Genomic DNA, 22431 nt, shown 5'->3' with positions numbered 1-22431 from the left:
GTCTGTTGGTAATGGTATGTATTTGCAAGATAGTGAAGATGTTGAATCCGAGGCTGTGGGCAGATGTAGTACATGCTGTAGGCTTGTGCCGCCCAGAAAGAGTACCTTGGTAACAATATATTCAGCTCTGGGACTTTTGAGAGAAGAAGCGTTCTAGTAATAATAATGATGAAGCAACAAACAGGTACAAGTAAGATACAAGGTATCTCTGGCCATGAACACTGACAGTCCTGGATTTAAATAGCATAGAGTTAGGACATGTTGATGTTCCAGGGCTTAGATTTGAAGAGCAGAATAGTAGTTTCACAATATTGTGAAGATTGAATGTATTGAGATAATGTATATATATTGAAATAATGTATATAAAAATATGTAGCACCTTGCTTGATAGTTGCTGCTTAGTAAATGTTGCCTATCAAGTAAAAATTCAGTTTGGATGAAGTGTGAGGGTTGGTGTTACCACTTTAAAAATCATAAAGCTATTATTTTTTGTTCTTAGTTTGCTTACCCTTCTGCTTAGTAGTTCATATCTTTATTTAATATATATATTGTGTTTTCAGTTAACTGAAATGTTGAGTTAGCTGCTGTCTTTTTGGAGCATTTCCATTTCTATTAAGATTATTCCAATTCAGTTAAAACAGTGATGAAGCAAAGAAGGGGGAATATAAGGAAATGCTACTGGAGATGGGTTACCAATAGTATTGTTATCCGTTATTTGGTGCTGTGATGTTGAACTTGCCCAAAATTATGCAGCTGTGAATGGCAGAGCAAGGATTTCAACCTGGGTAATATGGTTCCAGTGTATGTGATCTAAACCAGTGCTGCTTATTCTCTTGTAGAAAATTAGTTTGTGTTTTAGCAATTCCCAATCTAATGTTTTTTGTAAAGAGTTAAAAATAGGATAAAGGTAAAAAATGCATACAAAATATAAGCCTAAATTTGATATAATTCATTTCAACAGACATCAAAGTACTAATTGCTAGAAAGTTTTCTAAATGTTTACTTTCCATTTCTATACTTAACTTGGCTATAGACCACACTTTGAGTTACTGCTTCAAACCATTATTAGTATCAGCAGAACAATTGATTTTGCATACTTTAAATTAAGATTTAGGTGATGTCCTAACCTAGGGGAAAAAATCCTGGAAGTTCTTCGGAGTAAATATTTGTTCAGTGAAGTAATGGAGGAAACAAATTGGGTGTCCTGAAGGGAAGGCTCATTATTTCTAGAAGAGATGGTTTGTGTGTTTGGATTGAGAAATATTGAATGTTCTTAACCGTGGAAAGCATACTATGGTTTAGGAACTTAAGCTGTGTCAATTTGAACATGGCGAGAGAAGAATCTAAACTTTAGTCAGATTAGGAAAAAACCCACAGAAATGATACTAGTAGGTTTGAGAAATATTTAGCTTTATAATATAATTGTCCCACACAATTACTACTATGCCTGATACATGTGTTGATTTTTGTAGAATGTGAAAAGCTACCTGAGATTATTTGCAACTAATTGTTAGATTGTCCCACTGTTGCTTAACATATTTTCTTTCCCCTCAGCTTTCTTCTATTGCTATGACAGCTTCTGAACTCTGAGACCACTAAATTATAATGTACATTTTTTTATTTGAATCTCATAAACTCAGCAGATCCAAACCAAGTTTAGTATTTTGCATTTAAACTTGTCTTTTCTGTTTCCTTGTCATCTGTATTTAATTACTTTGACATGTCTGTTAATGGCTTCCATTGCTCACAGGATGAAAGGTATACTTTTAGCCTGACCTTTAAGGCCTTTCACAGTCTCACTTATGCTACTATTCTAGCTCTGTCTGATTTCAAGAACTCTGTCTTTCTTTCTTACCAGTGCTTTACCATTTTCTAGATGAACACTGCACCATCTCATGGCTTTACACTGTAGTCTACCCATCTGAATTGTGTTCTGCAATGGTTTTTCAAGTACAGCTCATCTTTCGAGTTAATGAATTTGATTACTTTGAGAGTAGCCATTTCTGTTAAATTCACATTTCTTGTTTTGATTAATTTTTAAACCATGGATATTTCAAATGTAATTTCCAGTGAAATTTGTTTATGAGGGAGACCACCAAGCTGAAAGAACAGGTAGAGTAATGTTGTGGGACTTGGCAGTAAAGAATTAAACTGAAAAGAAATTTAAAACTATTTTATTGCCTGCTCTGTATGAAGCAACCATAAAAATGACAAATTTGAAAAATATCTTTCTTAGTTCCCATACAGATTACATGACAATCTTATTTACTTTTTTGATGGTTACATAAATGGGAAAATATCTGATTGAAACAATTTTAAACTCGTCCCATGAAAACACCTATTCTTGGGGTTTTTGGGGTTTTTAGGGACACTTTTGTGAAGTTGGTGATATAGTATTACATCGTCCTCTTGTACCTATTTAATGGTGATTCTGTTGATCTTGTCTCAGATACCTCAGTGGTTAATAGCCTTACAAAGATTTTTAAGAAAAGATACAATTTCAGAATACTTTAATTTTAATGTCAAATTTAATTTATATTTAAAGTACTTAGGAAATTGAGACCACTAATGAAAAATTTGGAGATTGTTATCATAGTTGAGGTTTATGCTTAACTAAGGAGTGAGCTGAAAGCATTTTAATTTGAAAATAAAAAAGGCCATCCTGATTATTTAAATTGAAATTCAGAGGTTTTATAACAACAAAATAAGTTGAAAGAAATAAACAAAATGATTTTGTAATGAGGCATGTCTCAGCAGTCTCAAACAATTTTTTTTCCTTTGCAATAATTTACAACATAATTGTGAAATCAGGAAACTTAAAGGATGAATGGTTGATAGTAAGCTTTTTGGTTTAAATCTCTGCTGATTAAGAATGGATTGTTGAAATCAGTAGATCTGGTCATAGCAAAATATGACCTAAATGAGAAATTTGTACTGAGAACATATGCCCTTTTATCTCTTTTTAAATGTTAATGTTTTCATAAGTAATTTCCACTATGAAGTGATTTCTAAATGTTACTAGATTTGGTTTGTGCCATGTGAATGAATATTTTCATAGAGTATCTGAATATTTTGTATCCTAGCTTGGAAACAATTGGCTATTAAAACAATTTAGAGGGTTTGAGAAATTCATATAAGTTTAAAAATTTGAACACAGGACCATTAAACTGTAGATAGCAACTTAAAAGGCTAAAAGAGAAACATCAGTACACTATGCTTACATTAAAAAAGGTTTCAAATACTGAGATGATGATTGTGGTTAAACTTTTTTGTCAATGTCTTAGAACATTTGTCTTAAAATGTAGCATGTTTATATAAAATATTAAAAGTGAAAGAATTTAAATTAGTATGTTTATCGATTTATACAGCCACACATTTATTTAAACATGAGTAGTTTTTTTTTTTTAGTTATAGGAAAAACTCAAAATTACATGTTTTTACTTAAAACATCAATTAAAGTAGGACTTTCTATTCAAAAGAAAACTTTTTTAATTCTAGGAACTGAATATATATTTTTCCCTTGAGATTATTACCTGCTTTTAGTTCCTGTGTGTCCAGAGACTTTTGGTACCATCTAAGTCTTCTTTCATCATTCTCCTAATGGTGAAAAGTCAAATAACAAAAGAAGAGAAAATACTAAATGAATTAGAGGGTGACATTTTGGACCCCATGAAACTTGTAATTGCTCTAATTCATTATTTTTTATGTGCTGCTGAGGTAAAAGATTTAAGTAAATGTGAAATTATGGTTTATAATGAGGATTTTGAATTTATGAATAAATTTTCTCTTAATCATTTGTCTTTTAATTAAGAGAATTTATAGTACTTCTTAACTTTGGGAGGAAGAGGATCTTTTATTCATATACAACCAACCTCACAGAATCATATATGCCCAACCCTTTGGTAGGACCATCATTATTATTTTAAACTCCACAAGCCACCTATATTATTGCTCCTTTAAACTGTTAATAGCCTTTTATATATTTACTCACATATCTACCTTTTTCATTCTTTTTGTACTTCCATGCTCCCATCTGGGATTTTCGCTCCCCCTGGTTTGAAGATTTTCCTTTCTTCAGACCTCCTGGTGTCTGGTGTGTTTGGGGGCGGGATGTGGGGGATGTTTAAATCTGCCTTTATTTCTCCATTTCTGAAAGATATTTTTTCCTAAGCACCAAATTCTAGATTGACAGTTTGTTGTTGTTGTTGTTGTTGTTGTTGTTTAGCATTAAGATGCCATTCTTTTGTCTTTCATAGTTTATGGCTTTCATAGTTTCTGTTGAGAAGTTGCCATTATTCTTACCTTTCCTGTGAAAGTAATATGTGTGGTTTTTTTCCCCCTTCCTGACTGCTTTTAATGTTATCTGTTCATCTTTAATTTTCAGTAGTTTGTGATATGTGCAGGTGGTGTTTGTGTTTATACTACTTGGAGTTCCTTGAATATTTTTAAATCTGTAACTTGAATTTCTTATGAAATTTGGTAAATTTTGGTTATTATCTCTTTCTATACTGCTTGTCTTATTCTTTCTTCTTGTGCTTGAACTTTTTAACTATCTTCCATCTGTTTCATACCATTCAATTTTTCCCTTCTCAGTGTGTTTAAATATTTTCTATTGGCCTGTCTTGGAGTTCACCAGTCCTACATTCTGCTGAGTTCAGTCTTAGTGAGCTCTTAATTTCGGACATTATAGTTGACAGTTCCTTAATGTCTATTTGATTATTTTTAAAAATAGATTTCAAGTCTCTTTTCAAATACTTTCATTTTTTCCCATCCCTTTTCTCCACCTTTTCTTCTCTTTTACTGTACTTATTATTTGGGCTTTGCCAGTTCCATTATCTGGATCATGTCAGAGTGTCTTTCTATGGACAGTTTAATTTCTTGATCATTAGTTACTTTAAACGAATTTTTTGCATATCTAGTAATGTTTGATTGTTTGTTAGGCATTATAAATAATATTTATAGAGGCTCAGGATTATGTTATCGTCTGAAGAGCGTAGAGTTCGGTTCTTGGAGGCAGTTAGTTTGTTTATAGGTTGATTACCTTGATCCTGTCAAGGATTGATTTTAGGATTTGATAGGCAGATGTATTTCACCTGATTCCTAGGGCATGAAATTCCTAGAATTTCATCTGAAAATTGGGGATTTTCACCCACTCACTCTGGCCGGATGTAGATGCTGTCTCCTAATGGTGTCTAGCCTCTGAAGTCTTGGCTCAGCTGTTCTCTGCTAGGCCACCAGAGTCAGCCAAAGGCCTCTGAGGGGTTTTTACATCGATTTTTGAGGCTCACTCCTCTGCACTTCACTTTTACACTGTCCCCCAAAGCCCACCTCTGCCTGTCAGCCCCTAACTGTTGTCTCTTTATTCTTTGAGACTGTTTGGAGACCATCATTAATGTTGAGCTACTAGAGTAAGCAATGGCATTTGACAGTTATTATCTGAAGACTTAAAGTGGCTGTAATAAGGAAATACTAGTAAAAACAATTTGGGTTCTAAGGCATTAACTACTCTATAAATTTTAGGGCCTTATCTACTCTATGTAAACCTTTAAATTTATTCAGTTAAGTAATCAAGTCAGTAAGTTCCTATTGGATATAGCGCTGTGAAGCATTATACCTGTGAGCAAAATCAAGACAGCCCCTTTTATGAGTGACTTCATAGAATAGTAGAAAGTAGTTCTTGGACATGTCATGTTGATAAGAAAAATGTGTTTTGTGAAATAGGTACTAATCACCTATCTGTTCTGTGATCTTTTAGATTATACATTTTTGATTTACATAATCTTGTTAATGTGAACATATATCTATTGTTTTGGTTGTTCAATTTAAATCTGATACCCATACTCTTGTTGCAGGCCCCCCTCATCCCCTTTTGTATCAGCTTTTGGTTCAGCTTCTGGTGACTTTCCTTGGCTCTCTCTTTTGTTGACACCAATTAATAATAGAATGAAGAGCTACGCAGAGTAATGTGGAGAACACCTATTTTACCAGGCACCTTTATTTTCTGGCATTAGATGATGGTATTAATTATTATCTAGCCTAGAAAACGACTTAAGGTCAAGCCAGTGTCCAGCTTTTTTGCATAGGACCAAATTAGAAATGACAGAAGTTGCTGAACTTCTAAGTTACTGTATGTCATCATATCAGTATGATATAAAAGCAAGGACCTTAATGTATGATATTGGCTTGATCACTTTATAAAACTTTGTTATTGTACCATAGTTATTACACTTCTCAAACTTTAGTTTTATTCTTCCTCCATCCCAACTTTCATATACAATACTTCAATATAACAGTATGTTAATACAGATGATTTTCTCAGCTTTGTTACATGGTCTCTGATAGTCTTTCTGATATTAAAATGTGTAAGTGGAAGATAACTACATATAATATTATTATTATGTTTTTAAATTTGAGAAACCCTTTGCTCTTAATGAAGATATGCTAGAACAGAGGGTCTGGAGCTTTTCTTAGAGGTTGGCCTGTGGTCTGTTGCAGTCCCCAACCTTTTTGGCACCAGGGACCAGTGCTCCTATGAGAATCTAATGCCTGATGACCTGAGGTGGAGCTGAGGCAGTGATGCTAGCTCTAGAGAGCCACTGCAAAAACAGATGAAGCTTCCCTTTTTCAGCCTCCACTCACCTCCTGCTGTGCGGCCCTGTTCCTAACAGGCTACGGACTGGTACTGGTCCATGGTTGGGTAAAGAGATATTGGCACTTTCGTTCAAGTTTATTTAGAGTATTGCTGTCATAGATATGTTAAGAAATTTTAAATGTTTTATTATTTTCCACTAGGAAACCACCCCTACTCCTAATCCCCCGCCTACAGAAGAAGATAAAACAGAATCTAATCAGGAGGTTGCTAACCCAGAACACTATATTAAACATCCTTTACAGAACAGGTAAGCTTTCTGACATATGGGTTTTCTGACTTAGACAACAAGGTAAATGGTGAATAGGACAGGTTTGGAAAGAAAGGTTAGGTGAGACTAGTTTTAGGTATGTCAGGTTTAGGATTCCATTTTTTCTTGGATGACCCATGTCTAGCAAGCATTTTTATGTGTGAATCTTGAGCTCAGAAAGAACTGGTTGAGAGATTGGTTTGAAATTCAACAGTAATCAGTGGTGGTAATTGAAACCACAGTAGTAAATGAGTTCTCTTAAGTGAACTTGACTAAAGACAGAGGCTTGGGATATCAGCATATAGGGGATTTTTTTTATTTTTTATTTTTATTGTTTTTTGGAGGGAGAATGCCCATGAAGGGTATATACATATAAACTATATACACATTTTATATGTCACAGAAAGGTCAAAGAGTCATTGGATTGGATGATTTTTTTTAAAACCTTGCTAATGCACAGGAGAACGTCTAGTGTAGATGATGGGAAAAGATTGGAGTAGCGTAAAGGGTGAATAGAAAGTATACAAAAGGGTATAGAGAGCAAGAATAGGCAACTTAAAGTTGGGCTATGAAGGGGAAAATAGAGGGCTGGGGGATTTGGAACCTGGAGGTTGGTTTGTAGTTATGACAAGGTAGGAGAAGCTAGGATGAGCTAAGTTTTCACAGTTCTAGTGTAGTAGTTGAGTGGTTGTTCATTCTATGGTTTTCCCAACTCTACCATACCTGTTCCCAGTATGTTCGTGTTTTTACTTAATTGCCTTTTTTGGTTTATATAATGAAAATATATATGAATTCACTGAGAATTGATAGTGCGAAGAAAATGGCAACACATAAACATTGTTAGAATCTGGAAGAAAGAAAATTGGAATTGACTTCTGAATATATTTAAGTATTTCATTTTCTTTCATTTTCTGTACCTTCACCCTTTATTTACTTTAAAGATTCTATCATTTATCTAAGGAACATATTTTCCCGTTATGGCCTAAATATTTTTTAACCTTCATACCATGGTAGAGCTACTGAAATAATAGTCCAAACATGTTTTCTGTCATTTTTTCATAGGAGACCCATGGTTTTAGCATGTCTGTCAGTCAGGAAAATCTCAATTCTTTAGACAATGGGACTGTCAGCTAGTGAGTGAGATAACAAAGGTCAGATAGTCCATAGAGAGAGGGTAAAATCTTCCTTAGGAAAGCGTTGTGCCAAAGGTATTAAATGGGGCAATTGAATAGTGAGAATTTCATATAGTTCAACCTAACAATAACACCAAAATCCTTAAAGTATTTTTTCTTCTTTATAGTGGTATCTTTAAAAACTATCTTTGTATGCCTTCTAGCTGTCTGTGAGCACAGTTCTTAGTGTTGCTCTTATTGTGGGAAGAAATAATCAAGAGATACCTCTCACAGCTTGAATGAAGTCTTGAGATTTCTGAAAAGTGTCCTCATTGGAAAACAAACTGATTAAATGTTAAAATGAAGTCTCTGAGGATTTCAGTTTCTCTGTAAATTTTACTTCTTGTGTAAAATTATAAATATCATTTGGAAAAGTATTCTAAGATGCTTAATGGTTCAGATTTAGTTTCCTTGTTGTTTACTTTTCACAAATATTGCAAAATTTATTTCGCTATCTTTAAAAATAACCTAATAATTATAAGCGATTAAATCAACAGAGTATAAGTGTATAAAGTAGAAATTCTCTGCTTTTCTCAGATTTCTTCTTCTTCATTTTACTTTGCTCCCTGAAGTAGTCAGTGTTAGATTTATTTTATGTTCTAAAACTTATAAATGTGCATATATCTATACTGTTTTTTAATACAGATGGCCAGCTATACTATTGACTTTTTCGTTTGACAGTGCAGATTTACCTCATTTTAAACTACTGTCTTGTAAATGAATATAAAGTCATGTATTTTATCAGGCTTACATTAATGGGAATACAGGTTTTTTTTTCTATTTACAAACCTGTACATCCTTACAGGTTTTTGTGCACTTTTGTGAACATATTTATAGGGTAAAATTTTAGATTTCCTATGTTAAAGACTACCCTTTACAACCTTTGTAGATACTGCCAAATGATCCTCCTTTACCAGCTTGGAGTTTTTAACCATTGGGAGAGTTTCTGGTTTTAAATCCTTGTCAACCATCAATCTTTATTATTATTGCCAAACAGATTGGTCCTAGTCTCATTGGAGAAAACTATGTATTATTGTTTTAAATGTGCATTTCTTTCATTGAAGTTTCAAAACAATTGCATATTGAGCATTTGTGTTTTTATTTATGTTTTTAAACAGGCTGTGGACATTTAGTTCTTTTGTCGACTTTTTTTTCCTGGGTTATCTTTTCAAGTCTATTTCCAAGCATTGTATTTTAAGGATGCTAACCCATCCAGAAGGGGGATTAGGTTGGAAATGAGTGATCAGAATCATTTGCTTTTTAACATTGTCTATGGAGTTATATTTTTTAGAGATTTTTGATTTTCATGTAGTCAAATATCACTTTTCCTTCATGGCTTCTGGGTTTCATATCAGTCTTAGGAAAATCCACACAGTTATCCTAATGGCCACATAGTCTCTTGCATGTATGCATTATATTTTATTTAAATCATCAGTACTCAAACTTTTTGGTCTTATGACCTCTTCATAGTCTTAAAAATTTTTGAGAGCTCTACAGAGCTTTGATTTTATAGATTTTTATCTATTTCCATTTACTATATTAGAAAATAAACCTGAAAAAATGTAAAATTATATATTCATTTAAAAATCCATTACATGTTAAATATTTTTTTGAAAAAATACTCAAAATAAAACATAGTAGGAAATAGATTTTTCATTTCTGTTAATCTCTTCAAGTGCCTGACTTAGAAATTAGCTAGATTTTCATAGCTGCTTCAGCATTCAGACTTTGGAGATAAGTTGTTCCAGGGGAAGCATACAAAAATATGACTTCATACAGGTATGTAGTTGGAAAAGGGAGAAGACTTTTTGATAGCCTTTTAAAATAATTATGGGTAGTCTCCTTTGATACTAGGTTTCTTATAGGTTAGTTGCCATGTGGAATCTGAAACCATATCCAAGAACTTTTCCTGCATTGTTACATTGAAATCCATTGGTCTATATTCCAAGGAGAATAAACTTTTTACAGCTACAGAATTTTGCAGCACACTGGTCATTTGGAAAATATTGGTTCAGTGAATTATGCAGATCTTCCAAATATTGATACTTTTTATTATATAGTATTTAAACAATAACATTAATATATTAAACTCATCAAAAATATCTTTACATTTTAATAAGATATCAAGCTCACAGTGGCACACACAGGCTTTCCAACATTCTGATTTTCTCCTGAAAGCTCACATTTTAACCAGCAGGCTCACTCTGTTCGGTTTTGAAGAAATGACTATGGTTTATCAGCCATTCTTTCAAGTAAAAATAGTGTTTCATGAAAAAAATGGCTAGTTCACCTCACAGTGCAGTTGCCTAAGAATTGTATTTTGGTATGCAGTTTTGTACAGATATGAAAAAGGCATGTACACAGATTGAAATTTAATGAAACCGATAATTTTTACTGCTTCATAATGGCATTCTTAACTGAAACTGATTTTGTTATTGTGAGAGTTGGTGATAATAAAGGATACAGTGTCTGTTAGTACAGTTTGATGCCACTGTATCATTCTTGCTAAGGCACCAGCTGATTTACCTACCATTGCTTTTGTACCATTAGTGCAAATGTCAACACAATGAAAAAATAATGTTTTCACATTATGAAAATAGTTTTCCTCATTAAAGCTCCGGTGTAAGGGTTTTGGGTTCCCCTAAGTGTCTGCAAACCATACTTTGAAAACTGCTTAAAAATCCCTGTTGATAGGCACTTAAGATGTTTCCAAACTTTCCAAAATTAAGTACATTCTTATATAAACACTTTTGCCTAATCATCTAATTATTTTCTTAGGATAAATCTTTATATGTTTATTGGCTGAATGCAGTAAAGAAAAAGACAGTTTTATTATTGTTTTATTTTTTAAATTGAGGTATAATTGACATATAACATTAGTGTATTAATTTCAGGTGTACAATATGTGATTTGATATTTTGTATATATTTTGAAATGATCATAACAATATGTCTAACTGGCATCCCTCGCAAAACATAGTTACAAAATTTTTTTCTTGTGATAAGAACTTAGATCTATTCTTAGCAACTTTCAAATATACAATACAGCATTATTAACTATAGTCACCATGCTGTATAGTACATCCCCATGATTTGTTTATTTTATAACTAGAAGTTAGTACCTTCCACCATCCCCCTCCCCCACCCACCTTGCCTTGGGCAACAACCAATCTGTTCTCTGTATCTGTGAGCTCACTCTCTCTCTCTCTTTATAAGATTCTACATGTAAGTGAGATTGTATAATATTTCTTTTTCTCTGACTTATTTTACTTAGAATGCCCTCAGGTCCATACATGTTGTTGCAGTTGGCAAGATTTTTTTCTTTTTTATAGCTGAATAATATTTCCGTGTGTGTGTGCATAAACACACCACATTTTCTTTATTCATTCATCCATCGATAGACATTTAGGATGTTTTTATATCTTGGCTGTTGTAAATAATGCTGCAGTGAATATGGGAGTGCAGGCATCTTTTTTTAGTGTTTTTATTTGGATAAATACCATGTGAACTTGTGTGTGTATGTTTAATAAATTTTCTGGTTTGTTTGCTTTCTTTGATAGTGGGTTGGCAAATACAAATTATCAGGTAGATGATAAAGTGTATCTCATTTTTATGTCTGTTATCCAGCATTAGTTATAGAGTTAATGAAATACATACATTTGGAAATCCTGTCTTTGGACAACATTTTTATCAATGAGAAAATGAAATTTTCCTTTGAGTTACCTGGTATAGTAATTCAGAGAATATAATTCTACCAAAGATGAATCATCTTGGGATGATAACATTTAAATGTAACTTTGATGTGACATGAGTTTATTTTCAGGGTATTAGAGTAAAACTTTGTTTTCTTCTAACAGAGAAGTATGTACAGATATATAGAAGCTGGTATACAGCATTGCAGAACATATCTCTGGTAGCATTAATAAATCCCTTTATTTTGTTATTTTCCCATTTGTGTGTTTGAGTAAACAGAATCGCATTTAATAATTTCCCCCTTTCTAATACTCTCATTTCTTCCCCTTGGTTTATACCCTTTTGTTTCTCTGAAAACTCAGCTTTCCTGTTCCCTACATTGTTTTCAGGTTAAGTGCTTCCGCTCTCTTTTTCTTAAGTAACTGTGCTTGATTATCATATCACTTAGCACACAATAATTATTCCTTTACTAAATATCTGTCAGTTTCCATGACGGATGAACCTCAGTGGGTTTCTCTGTATAGCAAAGAATCTGTTACGTATTAGGCACAAAATACATACCTTTTAAATGAAAGAAAGCTACTCATTATTTGCGATTGTAATAACATGTAAAAATTTTTACTTATTTTTAATTTTGGGGAAATACACTTAACATAAAATTTACCATCTTAACCATTTTTTGAGTGTGCAATTCAGTGGCTTTAAGTGTATCCACATTGTTTTGCAGCTACCAGTCTCTGCATCTCTTTTCATCTTAGCACTATCCATTAAACAGCTCCCTACTCTCCTTCCTTCTAGCCCCTGGCAACCACCATTCTACCTTCTGTCTCTTTGAATTTGACTACTCTAGGTACCTCATACAAGTGGAATCATAGAATATTGACAAAATGTCTTCAGGGTCCATTCATGTTGTAGCAAGTGTCAGAATTTCCTTTTTTAAGGCTGATTAATATTACATTGTCTGTTTTTACCACATTTTGTTTATTCATATATCAATGGACACTTATGTTGCTTCCATTTTTTGGCTGTTGTGAGTAATGATGCAATGAACTTGGATGTAAAATTGCCATTTTTTGACATTGACTTTTTGTTTTTAGATGGGCACTCTGGTTTTTTAAAAATGATAAAAGCAAAACTTGGCAAGCAAACCTTCGGCTGATCTCTAAGTTTGATACTGTTGAAGACTTTTGGGCGTAAGTAACTCTTTTAGGATGTTGTTTTATTAGTGTATAAATTTTCATTTTAAGTCACATTTACAAAATGAAGGTAAAGATGAAAAATTAATAAACATCTATAGAATTACCTTTTTGTCTGTCCATCGCCTCACAACTGTTAGAATTGGTGATTATTCCTCATCAAGTTTTAGAAACCTTCAGTCTTGTCATCTTTTAGCCCTGCATGTTCTTTATTTCTTGTCCTGAGGTATCTTTGGCTTCAGAATCCTTTATTGCCCCTAGAACTTTTTGACAACTTGTTGGAACTTGTCTCCTTTCTTGGTTGCCTAGATACTTTTGCCTCATTCTTGGGTATTCCAGAGCTTTGTTAGGTCCTCATTTTTGCAAATTTTTTTTCAGTGTAACCTCTGAGATTTCTTTTTATAGTTATTTTGAGATTTCAAAGGCTGAAGTGCTCAATATTTAGGGTTTGTCAAAGAATGACAGTTTCTGTGATGATCATCTATTAATTTCATTATACTTTGTGATCAACTTCAAGAATAGTTGAAAAATGTTTTTGAGATTTTGTTTCAGATTTAGCAAAAAGTTAAGATCGGGGGTCATGAATGAACCTTTGCATGACTTCAAAATAAAATATAAAATTGTAAAGTCTTTTTCAGGATTTGCAATATTGATTCTCTAAGAACTCAGTTAATTTAGTATATATACTTGAGTATACATGTAGGGAGGAACTTTGAAAACATTAAGATAATGAAGAGCTGTAAATTCCCTAGTGATTATTTAAAATATTCTATAATATGTGTATCTAGCATATTTTTGTATCATTTTTACATATATATTTGATATATAATTGATTTTATATATTTATGAAGTCAATGCTCCTCTTATGTTTTAATGTAACTACTGGAGTGTATTCTGCTCACACAAAAGAACAAATTCAGACAATTCATGTATACTTCCTTCAGGGCAGAATTCTTCTGTATATTTCTAATGCTTCTCCCGTAATAGACATTTATTATGCATTTGAATCACTGGGGAAAAAAACTACAGAATAATTAGAGAAAACTACAAATGGTGAACTAGCCACTTTTTATTGAAAGCATTGACTTTTATTTTTTCTTAAGTAATAGAATTACATTTAAACCCTCAGTATTTCATAGGTCTAGTTGCGTAGTTGACTGGGGTTATTATGTTTCATCCTTCCTCAAAACATCGTGTTTTTTTTTCTATAATTTATTCAAGAGTCCTCTAAAACAAAAAAAGTCTCTAGTCTGTGGAGGAGGGAGGAGCAAATATCTCGAACCATTTCTTCCACTGAATCAGACTTGCATTTATTTAGTTTAGCTTTCACCAGTTTGCATAATTGTGTTTCTAATTAGAACATGGCCCCACACTTTAGTTATATGTGAACAATGTCATTGCATAGTAGATTTTTAATACTATAACTTAGAGATATGAAGGAATCCTTCTGCTTTCTCTAAATATCTAAGTCACTTTATTTTTTTTCTGGCAAATTTAGTGATAACCATTGAGTCCTTTTGGATTCATCCAGTCTATATTGTTAGGATTCTGTTTAAATTGTGCCATTACAAATTCTCATTATAAACTTTATTACTAAGAGATCTTAGAGCAACATGAACAAGAAAGACCTTTTCTACCTTGAATATCATTTAAGAAGGTCACTTCTACACAATCCATTAATTTTATAAAAATAGTGGAGTTAATTCTGTAGTTACTATTAGTATCCAAAACTCTTTTGTTGTCTAGTGGAAGCTGTCAATGATAATGTTTGGGAAGAGTGACCATGAGGTAGTGGCTAACAGACCTTATTTGGTCATATGCTGTCTCACCCAAATTGGATTTGTATGTTATCCTGTTGGGATGTGATCCAAAGAATGCCATACTCTTTCTTAAAACTGTGCTCAAAGTATTCCTAGACTGGGTGAAAAAAACACCAAGAGAATCTGACTAAAGATAAATAGCATCATCCATGATCTGTAGTCACAGCTCAAATCATGGTATTTGCATTTATATTGGTGACAAGCAAAACATTTTTACTCTTGTCAATTTTATAACAATTTGAAAGTTCTCCAAGTGATTACTCTGCTGACTAGTAATAATCTGGAGTTTGGGAACCATCGCTTGTTCTATTCTTGGATACCTTCAAGAATAATAATGTTGGGTTATTTTAGCCATACAATGCTAGTGGTCGAGAAGTCATCTTGCTTTCTCTTGATTTGTCTTTTTGTGTATTTAAAACTGCTCATTAGCCTCATAAATTTTTTAATCTACTTAAAACTACCTCGTACCTCTATTCTCAATTTCTTTTGTATACCCAGGAATGCATTGAGTTAACAAAGATATCAAAATTTATTTTTGTCAAAATAAATTATTAAAAATATTTTCTGAAAAATCATTAGATGTTATTAAGACCTGTTCGGTCTTAATTGACTTCATAGAAAAACAAGTAAACATAAACTTGTATCTTTTTATTTTTATCATATTTTCTAAATATATATGTAAGCTCCTAAACTCTGCATTACATATTTTGTGTTTATAATTGTCTTTTTCTTTTGCCTAGTCTGTACAACCATATCCAGTTGTCTAGTAATTTAATGCCTGGCTGTGACTACTCACTTTTTAAGGTATGCTTAATTGATGATTTCATTATTTATTATAAAACTGGACCATTCAGATACTCACTAAGAAATCTTGCCAGAAATAGTCAGTGCTCTACTTGGAGAAAATTAAATTACCTTTACTAGGCTTTAGCATAAATATATGTTCCCCTATTATAGTATAAATAATTAAAATTAAGTGAAAGTCTTACTTTATGGGCACATACCGTGATTTCAATTCAATCTCTATATATTTAAGTAGACTTAAGTCCAGAGTTTGTCAGGAAATCTTAACGTGGGTTTTGTGGGTCCTTGAGATATTTACAAATGGGTTTTATCAGGCAATAGGAAGTAGTGGGGCATTCGTTAATTTGCTGAAATTGCATAAGCATTTTGCATGTTTTCTATGTATAGAAGTGTATGTAGCTTCTCAAAGCTACATTTTCCAGAATGTTCAAGAATTTCCAAATTAAATGAAATGCAAGGTTTGATAGCTAATAAGTGATTAAGTCAGGACGCTAATTCTGCAATCCCATGCCTCTGGCTTTAAGTCCTGTATGCTTTTTTCCCCACTACATCAATAATAGTCTTACTGGGAATGAAGTCAAAAATTGACAGGATGTTACTTGCTATTTCTAGTGATGATCTCTTAAGTTAAAGTAACAATATTGTCTAATGTTGTCTTCTAACCTTGTTAGGATGGTATTGAACCTATGTGGGAAGATGAGAAAAACAAACGAGGAGGACGATGGCTAATTACATTGAACAAACAGCAGAGACGAAGTGACCTTGATCGCTTTTGGCTAGAGACAGTAAGGTTTTAAAATTTTCAAACAGTTTTGGAATACTAAAACTTGATTTACATTATGTTTTATGTTGGTCACTTAATCAAAGAAGAGATAAGGGTGCCCACTCTAGAAAATCTGAGGCAGCAATTAATTTCGTTCTATCATGTGAATCCTGTGTATTTTACATACTAGTACAGCGAAACTCCCTACCACATTACAAATTGACTCATCTTCTACAGCAATCTCATTCTAGTCATTTCATTAACTTCAAAATTACAGAACCTTACATTTTATAAAATGTAAGTTTTTACAGTCCTCTTAAAGTATTGCTTTGTATACTAAACTTTTTAGATCAGTGAAGCAAACAATGAAATTGTAGCTTGATATCATTCAGCTTATTCTTTGTGATATAACCTGAAACTTTTGGCTTCATAGGACATATATTAAATATGAGATAATAAGCATTTTCTGTAGTGAAAAATCCTAAAGCCCAGTCTTTTAGGAGCAGGAATTGTAGTCTCTTTGTATTTCTAGCACTTGGCACAGTGTCTGGGTTATAGTTAGCACTTAATAAATTAAGCAATTAATATTTGAATGAATGATTTTTTTTTTTTTAAGAAGGGAGTTTTGCATTTGGGAGAGATTATCAATAAATACCAGTAAATATCAATAAATACATGAAAAAAATCATTTTAGTTTTGCAAGATGACAAAAGTTCTACAGATGGATGGTGGTAATGGTTACACAGTGTTGTGTGAATATACTTTATCCACTGAACTATACATTTAACAATGGTTAAAATGGTAAATTTTATGTATATTTACCACAATTAAAAAAAAAATGAGAAAGTGTTCATGAAAAACAGCAAGAACAAGAGGCATTTAATCTAAGCAGCAGCATAACAAATGCATATTAATAAAATAACTCATTTTTTATGTGTGTCCTGACATTAATTGCCCGATTTACTGAGAAAGTTAAAACAACTGTAAATGTTCTTGATAAAAGAAACAGGGGAACAAACGAAGTTTTCGAAAGCCAGGAGAGAGAACCGTATACATAATTATAATGTATACATTCAGAAAGCCTACTCTTGATTTTTAAAAACTGTTTTTCAGTTTCGTGTATATATACAAATATATGAGATGTTTGTAGTTGAGTAAGCTGTTTATAATCTATTGGATGTAATTTGAAATTTGGTTTTGTTTTTAAGCTGCTGTGCCTTATTGGAGAATCTTTTGATGACTACAGTGATGATGTATGTGGAGCTGTTGTTAATGTTAGAGCTAAAGGGGATAAGATAGCAATATGGACTACTGAATGTGAAAACAGAGAAGCTGTTACACATATAGGGTAAGTTTTGCTGTTTGTGTGTTTCTTTTAAAATATTAAGATAACTAAAAGCAGAAGTACTTTTTATTTAGAGCTTTAGAAATACTTGGATTTGTAGATCATTATTTTTCTTGTATTTTCATGAACAATTTTATCAGTTTTGGCACGTAGCATTTTATTTATCAAATGAGAATATAAGTCTTTTTCTACTTTAAAAATGTAGTACTAGTGATTAATACTTATAATCAGTGATTTTTGTGTGTATATTTTGTGTATTATGCACGTGTGTACACTGTACATCAAGTTTTTATTGAAATTTAAGTGACACTATCTTGGTTTGGTCCATATTTCAAATGCACATGTGTAAATTTTAAACTTTTTGGTAATATTGTTTACAAACATTGCCTGTTTTTTGTTTTTATTTTTTAGCATCAATGTTAAGTACAATTTTCTTTTTACATTTACATTAATAAAAGTTGACTTCAGATTTTGTGTTAAAATTAACCACTGTTCATAGATCATAAAATGTTTGGCTTGCCCCTTTGTGATTTTTCAAACATCGTAAATTCTCCTATGAATCCTTTCTGAATTAAAAGGTATAAGGATTTTCCAGGATTCATTCTACAGGTTTCTATAGGAGAATGCAGTTGATTATTCATATTCTCGATCTTTCTGTCAGCATCAAAATGTATTAATTGTGAGAATTTCATATTTATTTGAAAACGAGTTAAAGAAATTAAATATGAATTTCTTTCCTCAGGAAATTTTGTATTTATGTCAATGTTAAAAGTTTTTGAAATTTTTATGAAACATTTGTCTTTAGTTTTTCAAGGACAGATTTTATCTTTTACCCATCCAAGTTACATGTGGATCAGTGCTTTTGCTTTCTGGTATTTTTAATGATTAAGTATAATTGAAGGGAATACATTGTATCATAATGTAAATCTGATAATGGTGATAATTTTAGTTTTCATAAAATTGGTTTTAGATGCCTTAATTGAAGGAATGTAGTGAAATCTTCTGGAAGATGGAGTAGGAATAAAACTATCTTATGTCATATTGGAGAATTTAGCTCCATTAAAATGTATATCCTTTCATTTTTATTTAATTGTGGTGCTTATGTTTGACATTTTGCTATTTTTTCTTAGAATAAAGAACTAGATTCCTGACTTGACCTACGATACCCTGTGATCTGTCCCTAATTTTACCTTTTCAATCTTATCCATTTTTCTTATTAGCTGTAGCCACACAGCCTTATTTTGGTTCTTCATATTTCAGATATGCTTCATTATCTTGTATTATACTTTTGACTTCATGACTCTTAAAGGAGAAATTTCTCTAATTTCACAAATGAGATTAGCTCATTATAAAATATCACAGCCCCTATACCTACCCTCTTTGGCACTTACCATATTTTGTTCCTAAAATTGATGCACATCTTATTTGAAAGTTTGGTTGTAGAGTTATTTCCTGAAAATATCATAAATTGCCTTCAAAATTTTTAATTTTCATGTCTGCATCTTGTCAGTAGTAGGTATAAATGTAAATGTGCAGTAACATATATACAGTATTTATTAGAATTTATATGTAAGATAATTGTAGCATTTTAGATCAGAATTAAAATAGACATTTTCATGGTATCGATTTTGTTTTTTATTTTAATTATATATGTGTTATAGCTTCACCATGTGTATTTGCAATTATTTGTAAATAATAGAAATACTACAAACATTGAGCCCAGGGACTCCCTGCTTTGCTTATTATTGATTTATTATTTATTATTAATTATCACAGTACTTGATACATAATAGACTCTCAAATATTGGTTAAGTCGTTAACCAAGATTGTCGTGAAAATGAAGAGTAAATTTTGCTAAGAGGAAAAGAGTTTGAAATTTCTTATCTCACTCTCTAGATATTTTCTAAATATAAAGAATAATACTGAATTCAGTGTGTTGTGTGTGTGTGAATAAAAATTAATGGTGACTTTTCTTCTTTTTCTTCTTCTAGGAGGGTATATAAGGAAAGGTTAGGACTTCCTCCAAAGATAGTGATTGGTTATCAGTCCCATGCAGACACAGCTACTAAGAGCGGCTCCACCACTAAAAATAGGTTTGTTGTTTAAGAAGACACCTTCTGAGTATTCTCATAGGAGACTGCGTCAAGCAATCGAGATTTGGGAGCTGAACCAAAGCCTCTTCAAAAGCAGAGTGGACTGCATTTAAATTTGATTTCCATCTAAATGTTGCTAAGATATAAGAGAAGTCTCATTCGCCTTTGTCTTGTACTTCTGTGTTCATTTTTTTTTTTTTTTTTTAAATTTTGGCTAGAGTGTCCACTTTCCCAATCAAAGAATTACAGTACACATCATCCCCAGAATCCATAAATATGTTCCTTGCCCACTCTGTAATAGCTTAGTAGAATTACCATTACAAATACATTTTACCCATCCACAATATTAAAAAAGAACTTGCATATCTATACCTTACAGGAAAATAATTCTGTTTATGTTCCATTGTATGTGGAAGCATATTTTGCTGGTTTGAAAGAGTATGATGCATACAGTTTTCTAGCAATTTTCTTTGTTTCTTTTTACAGCATTATCTTTGCTGTACTCTTGCTGATGGCTGCTAGATTTTAATTTATTTGTTTCCCTACTTGATAACATTAGTGATTCTGATTTCAGTTTTTCATTTGTTTTGCTTTTGTTTTTTTCCTCATGTAACATTGGTGAAGGATCCAGGAATATGACACAAAGGTGGAATAAACATTAATTTTGTGCATTCTTTGGCAATTTTTTGTTTTTTTGTAACTACAAAGCTTTGCTACAAATTTATGCATTTCATTCAAATCAGTGATCTATGTTTGTGTGATTTCCTAAACATAATTGTGGATTATAAAAAATGTAACATCATAATTACATTCCTAATTAGAATTAGTATGTCTGTTTTTGTATCTTTATGCTGTATTTTAACACTTTGTATTACTTAGGTTATTTTGCTTTGGTTAAAAAATGGCTCAAGTAGAAAAGCGGTCCCATTCATATTAAGACAGTGTACAAAACTGTAAATAAAATGTGTACAGTGAATTGTCTTTTAGACAACTAGATTTGTCCTTTTATTTCTCCATGTCTATAGAAGGAATTTTTATTTCTTATTGCAAGGCAGTCTCTTGTATCTTCTCTTGTAGTATCTTCCACGTGAACAGCATAATAACCTAGGAGAATTGTGATCTTGGTGCATCACCATTTGATTGGTAGGAATAGTAGTTGTAAAATTTGGTTGCTGAATTGAGATAATCTTCTAAGTGTCAAATGATAGCTTAGGGAAAGAGTACAGGTGGTGGGAGCATTATGATCGAATTTTGTTAATGTTGCTGTCTAAGAATGGAATAAATAGGTATGAAGACTTATTTATTGATAAATTGGTGTAGTATGGTTTCATGTAAACTTGAAAATTTGATCTTTGTAGGCATCATTTGAAAGCAAATTTGAAAACATTTTTGCCTATAATATATAATTATGTATTTCAGATACCATGAAATGAAATATGGCTATCATAGACAAAAGAATAAGCTGAATTAATAGGTAGACTGCAAATCATTAGTTGAGAGGAAAATTTGTCTTTAAATGGTGATTATGAATGAAATCATTTAGAAATGGAAAAGCTTGACAAATCTTATAAAAAATAAACATGAAATTAATAGTATTGATTTCATTTAAGAACTTTAAAACAGCTTAAAAGGTACTGCAGGCTATCATCTGAGTACTCTAAATACCACAAACACCTCTTGTTCAATATTCTAGAAATACTGACTCTTGTGTTTATAATCTCAGTGTAGCTAATATCTGCTGTTTAAGCTTGGGTAATTGGTTAAGGCGACTTACTTGTTGATATGTGTAGTTGTGAGCACTTCAAGAACTTAAAAGTGGTGGTGGTGTGTTGTCAGTGGGTAGGATTAGAGTTATTAGTATATTAGAAACGAAGTCTCTATTTCCTTAATTCTAAGATGCAGTCCATTTTAAGAAGCATCAGCTTTCAAGAATGGAGGAAGAATAATGTATTGAATGTACACAGTTCTAAATTTTTAAAACTAATTTAAGTCTTTTTCCCAGTTGGTGGGGAAGAATGATAAATCATCTGAGTCACTTTTGGCAAACGCCACTTAAGTATTACAGTGACTTGCAACTTTTCATAATTTCATTGACTTTTAAATATAAGATTAGACCGTACATGATTTTTTTCTTTCCCTGTCCTATAGGATGTTGTAAATATTTTTTCATAATAGAGAATTAAAATAATCTTTGACAGATGAATAGTAATTCATTGTAGGGATGTGTGATATTACATTTAATCAATTTAATTGTTAATCCCAATTCTACAGGAGGATTTGAGGCATACTATGTAAGAATTAAATAATTACAGTACTTATATAGTACTTATTATCTGCCAGGCAGTATCTGAGCACTTTACATGCACTTTAACCTACACGATAACCTTTTGATGTAGATGCTGTTACTCCCTTTTTACAGATGAAGAAATAAGCAGTAAGGATTAACAGTTTTTAAGTTGCAAAGTATGGATTTGAGTCTTAGAAATTTGGTTCCAGAAATCCTGTAAATCACATTACACTCTCTCAATAGTGTAGACTCTTTATCTGGTAGGCAATAGAAAATGCACCAGACTTACGTAGTCAGTGTATAGGCATACAAACATTTCATTTTACTTCCTTTGATAATGAAACTTATAATAGATGGAGA

At 32.0% G+C, this 22431-nt stretch overlaps 1 protein-coding gene across 1 annotated transcript in view; it reads left to right on the top strand.

The window, feature by feature from the left end:
• EIF4E (eukaryotic translation initiation factor 4E) overlaps positions 1-20775 on the top strand; it is a 34372-nt gene extending 13597 nt beyond the window's left edge. Inside the window, exons 2-7 of the mRNA XM_039845770.1 lie at positions 6793-6899; positions 12861-12956; positions 15520-15583; positions 16255-16368; positions 17555-17694; positions 19683-20775. Of these exons, the coding sequence (XP_039701704.1) occupies positions 6793-6899; positions 12861-12956; positions 15520-15583; positions 16255-16368; positions 17555-17694; positions 19683-19797 (636 nt within the window). The 3' untranslated portion in view covers positions 19798-20775. The remainder of the gene's footprint in view (positions 1-6792; positions 6900-12860; positions 12957-15519; positions 15584-16254; positions 16369-17554; positions 17695-19682) is intronic.
• The last annotated feature ends 1656 nt before the right edge of the window (positions 20776-22431 follow it).

This window comes from Pteropus medius, unplaced genomic scaffold (assembly GCF_902729225.1).
Source record: "Pteropus medius unplaced genomic scaffold, Ma_sr-lr_union100, whole genome shotgun sequence".
In the NCBI taxonomy this organism is placed as follows: Eukaryota; Metazoa; Chordata; class Mammalia; order Chiroptera; family Pteropodidae; genus Pteropus; species Pteropus medius.
This window is presented reverse-complemented; position numbering and strand designations above follow the sequence as displayed.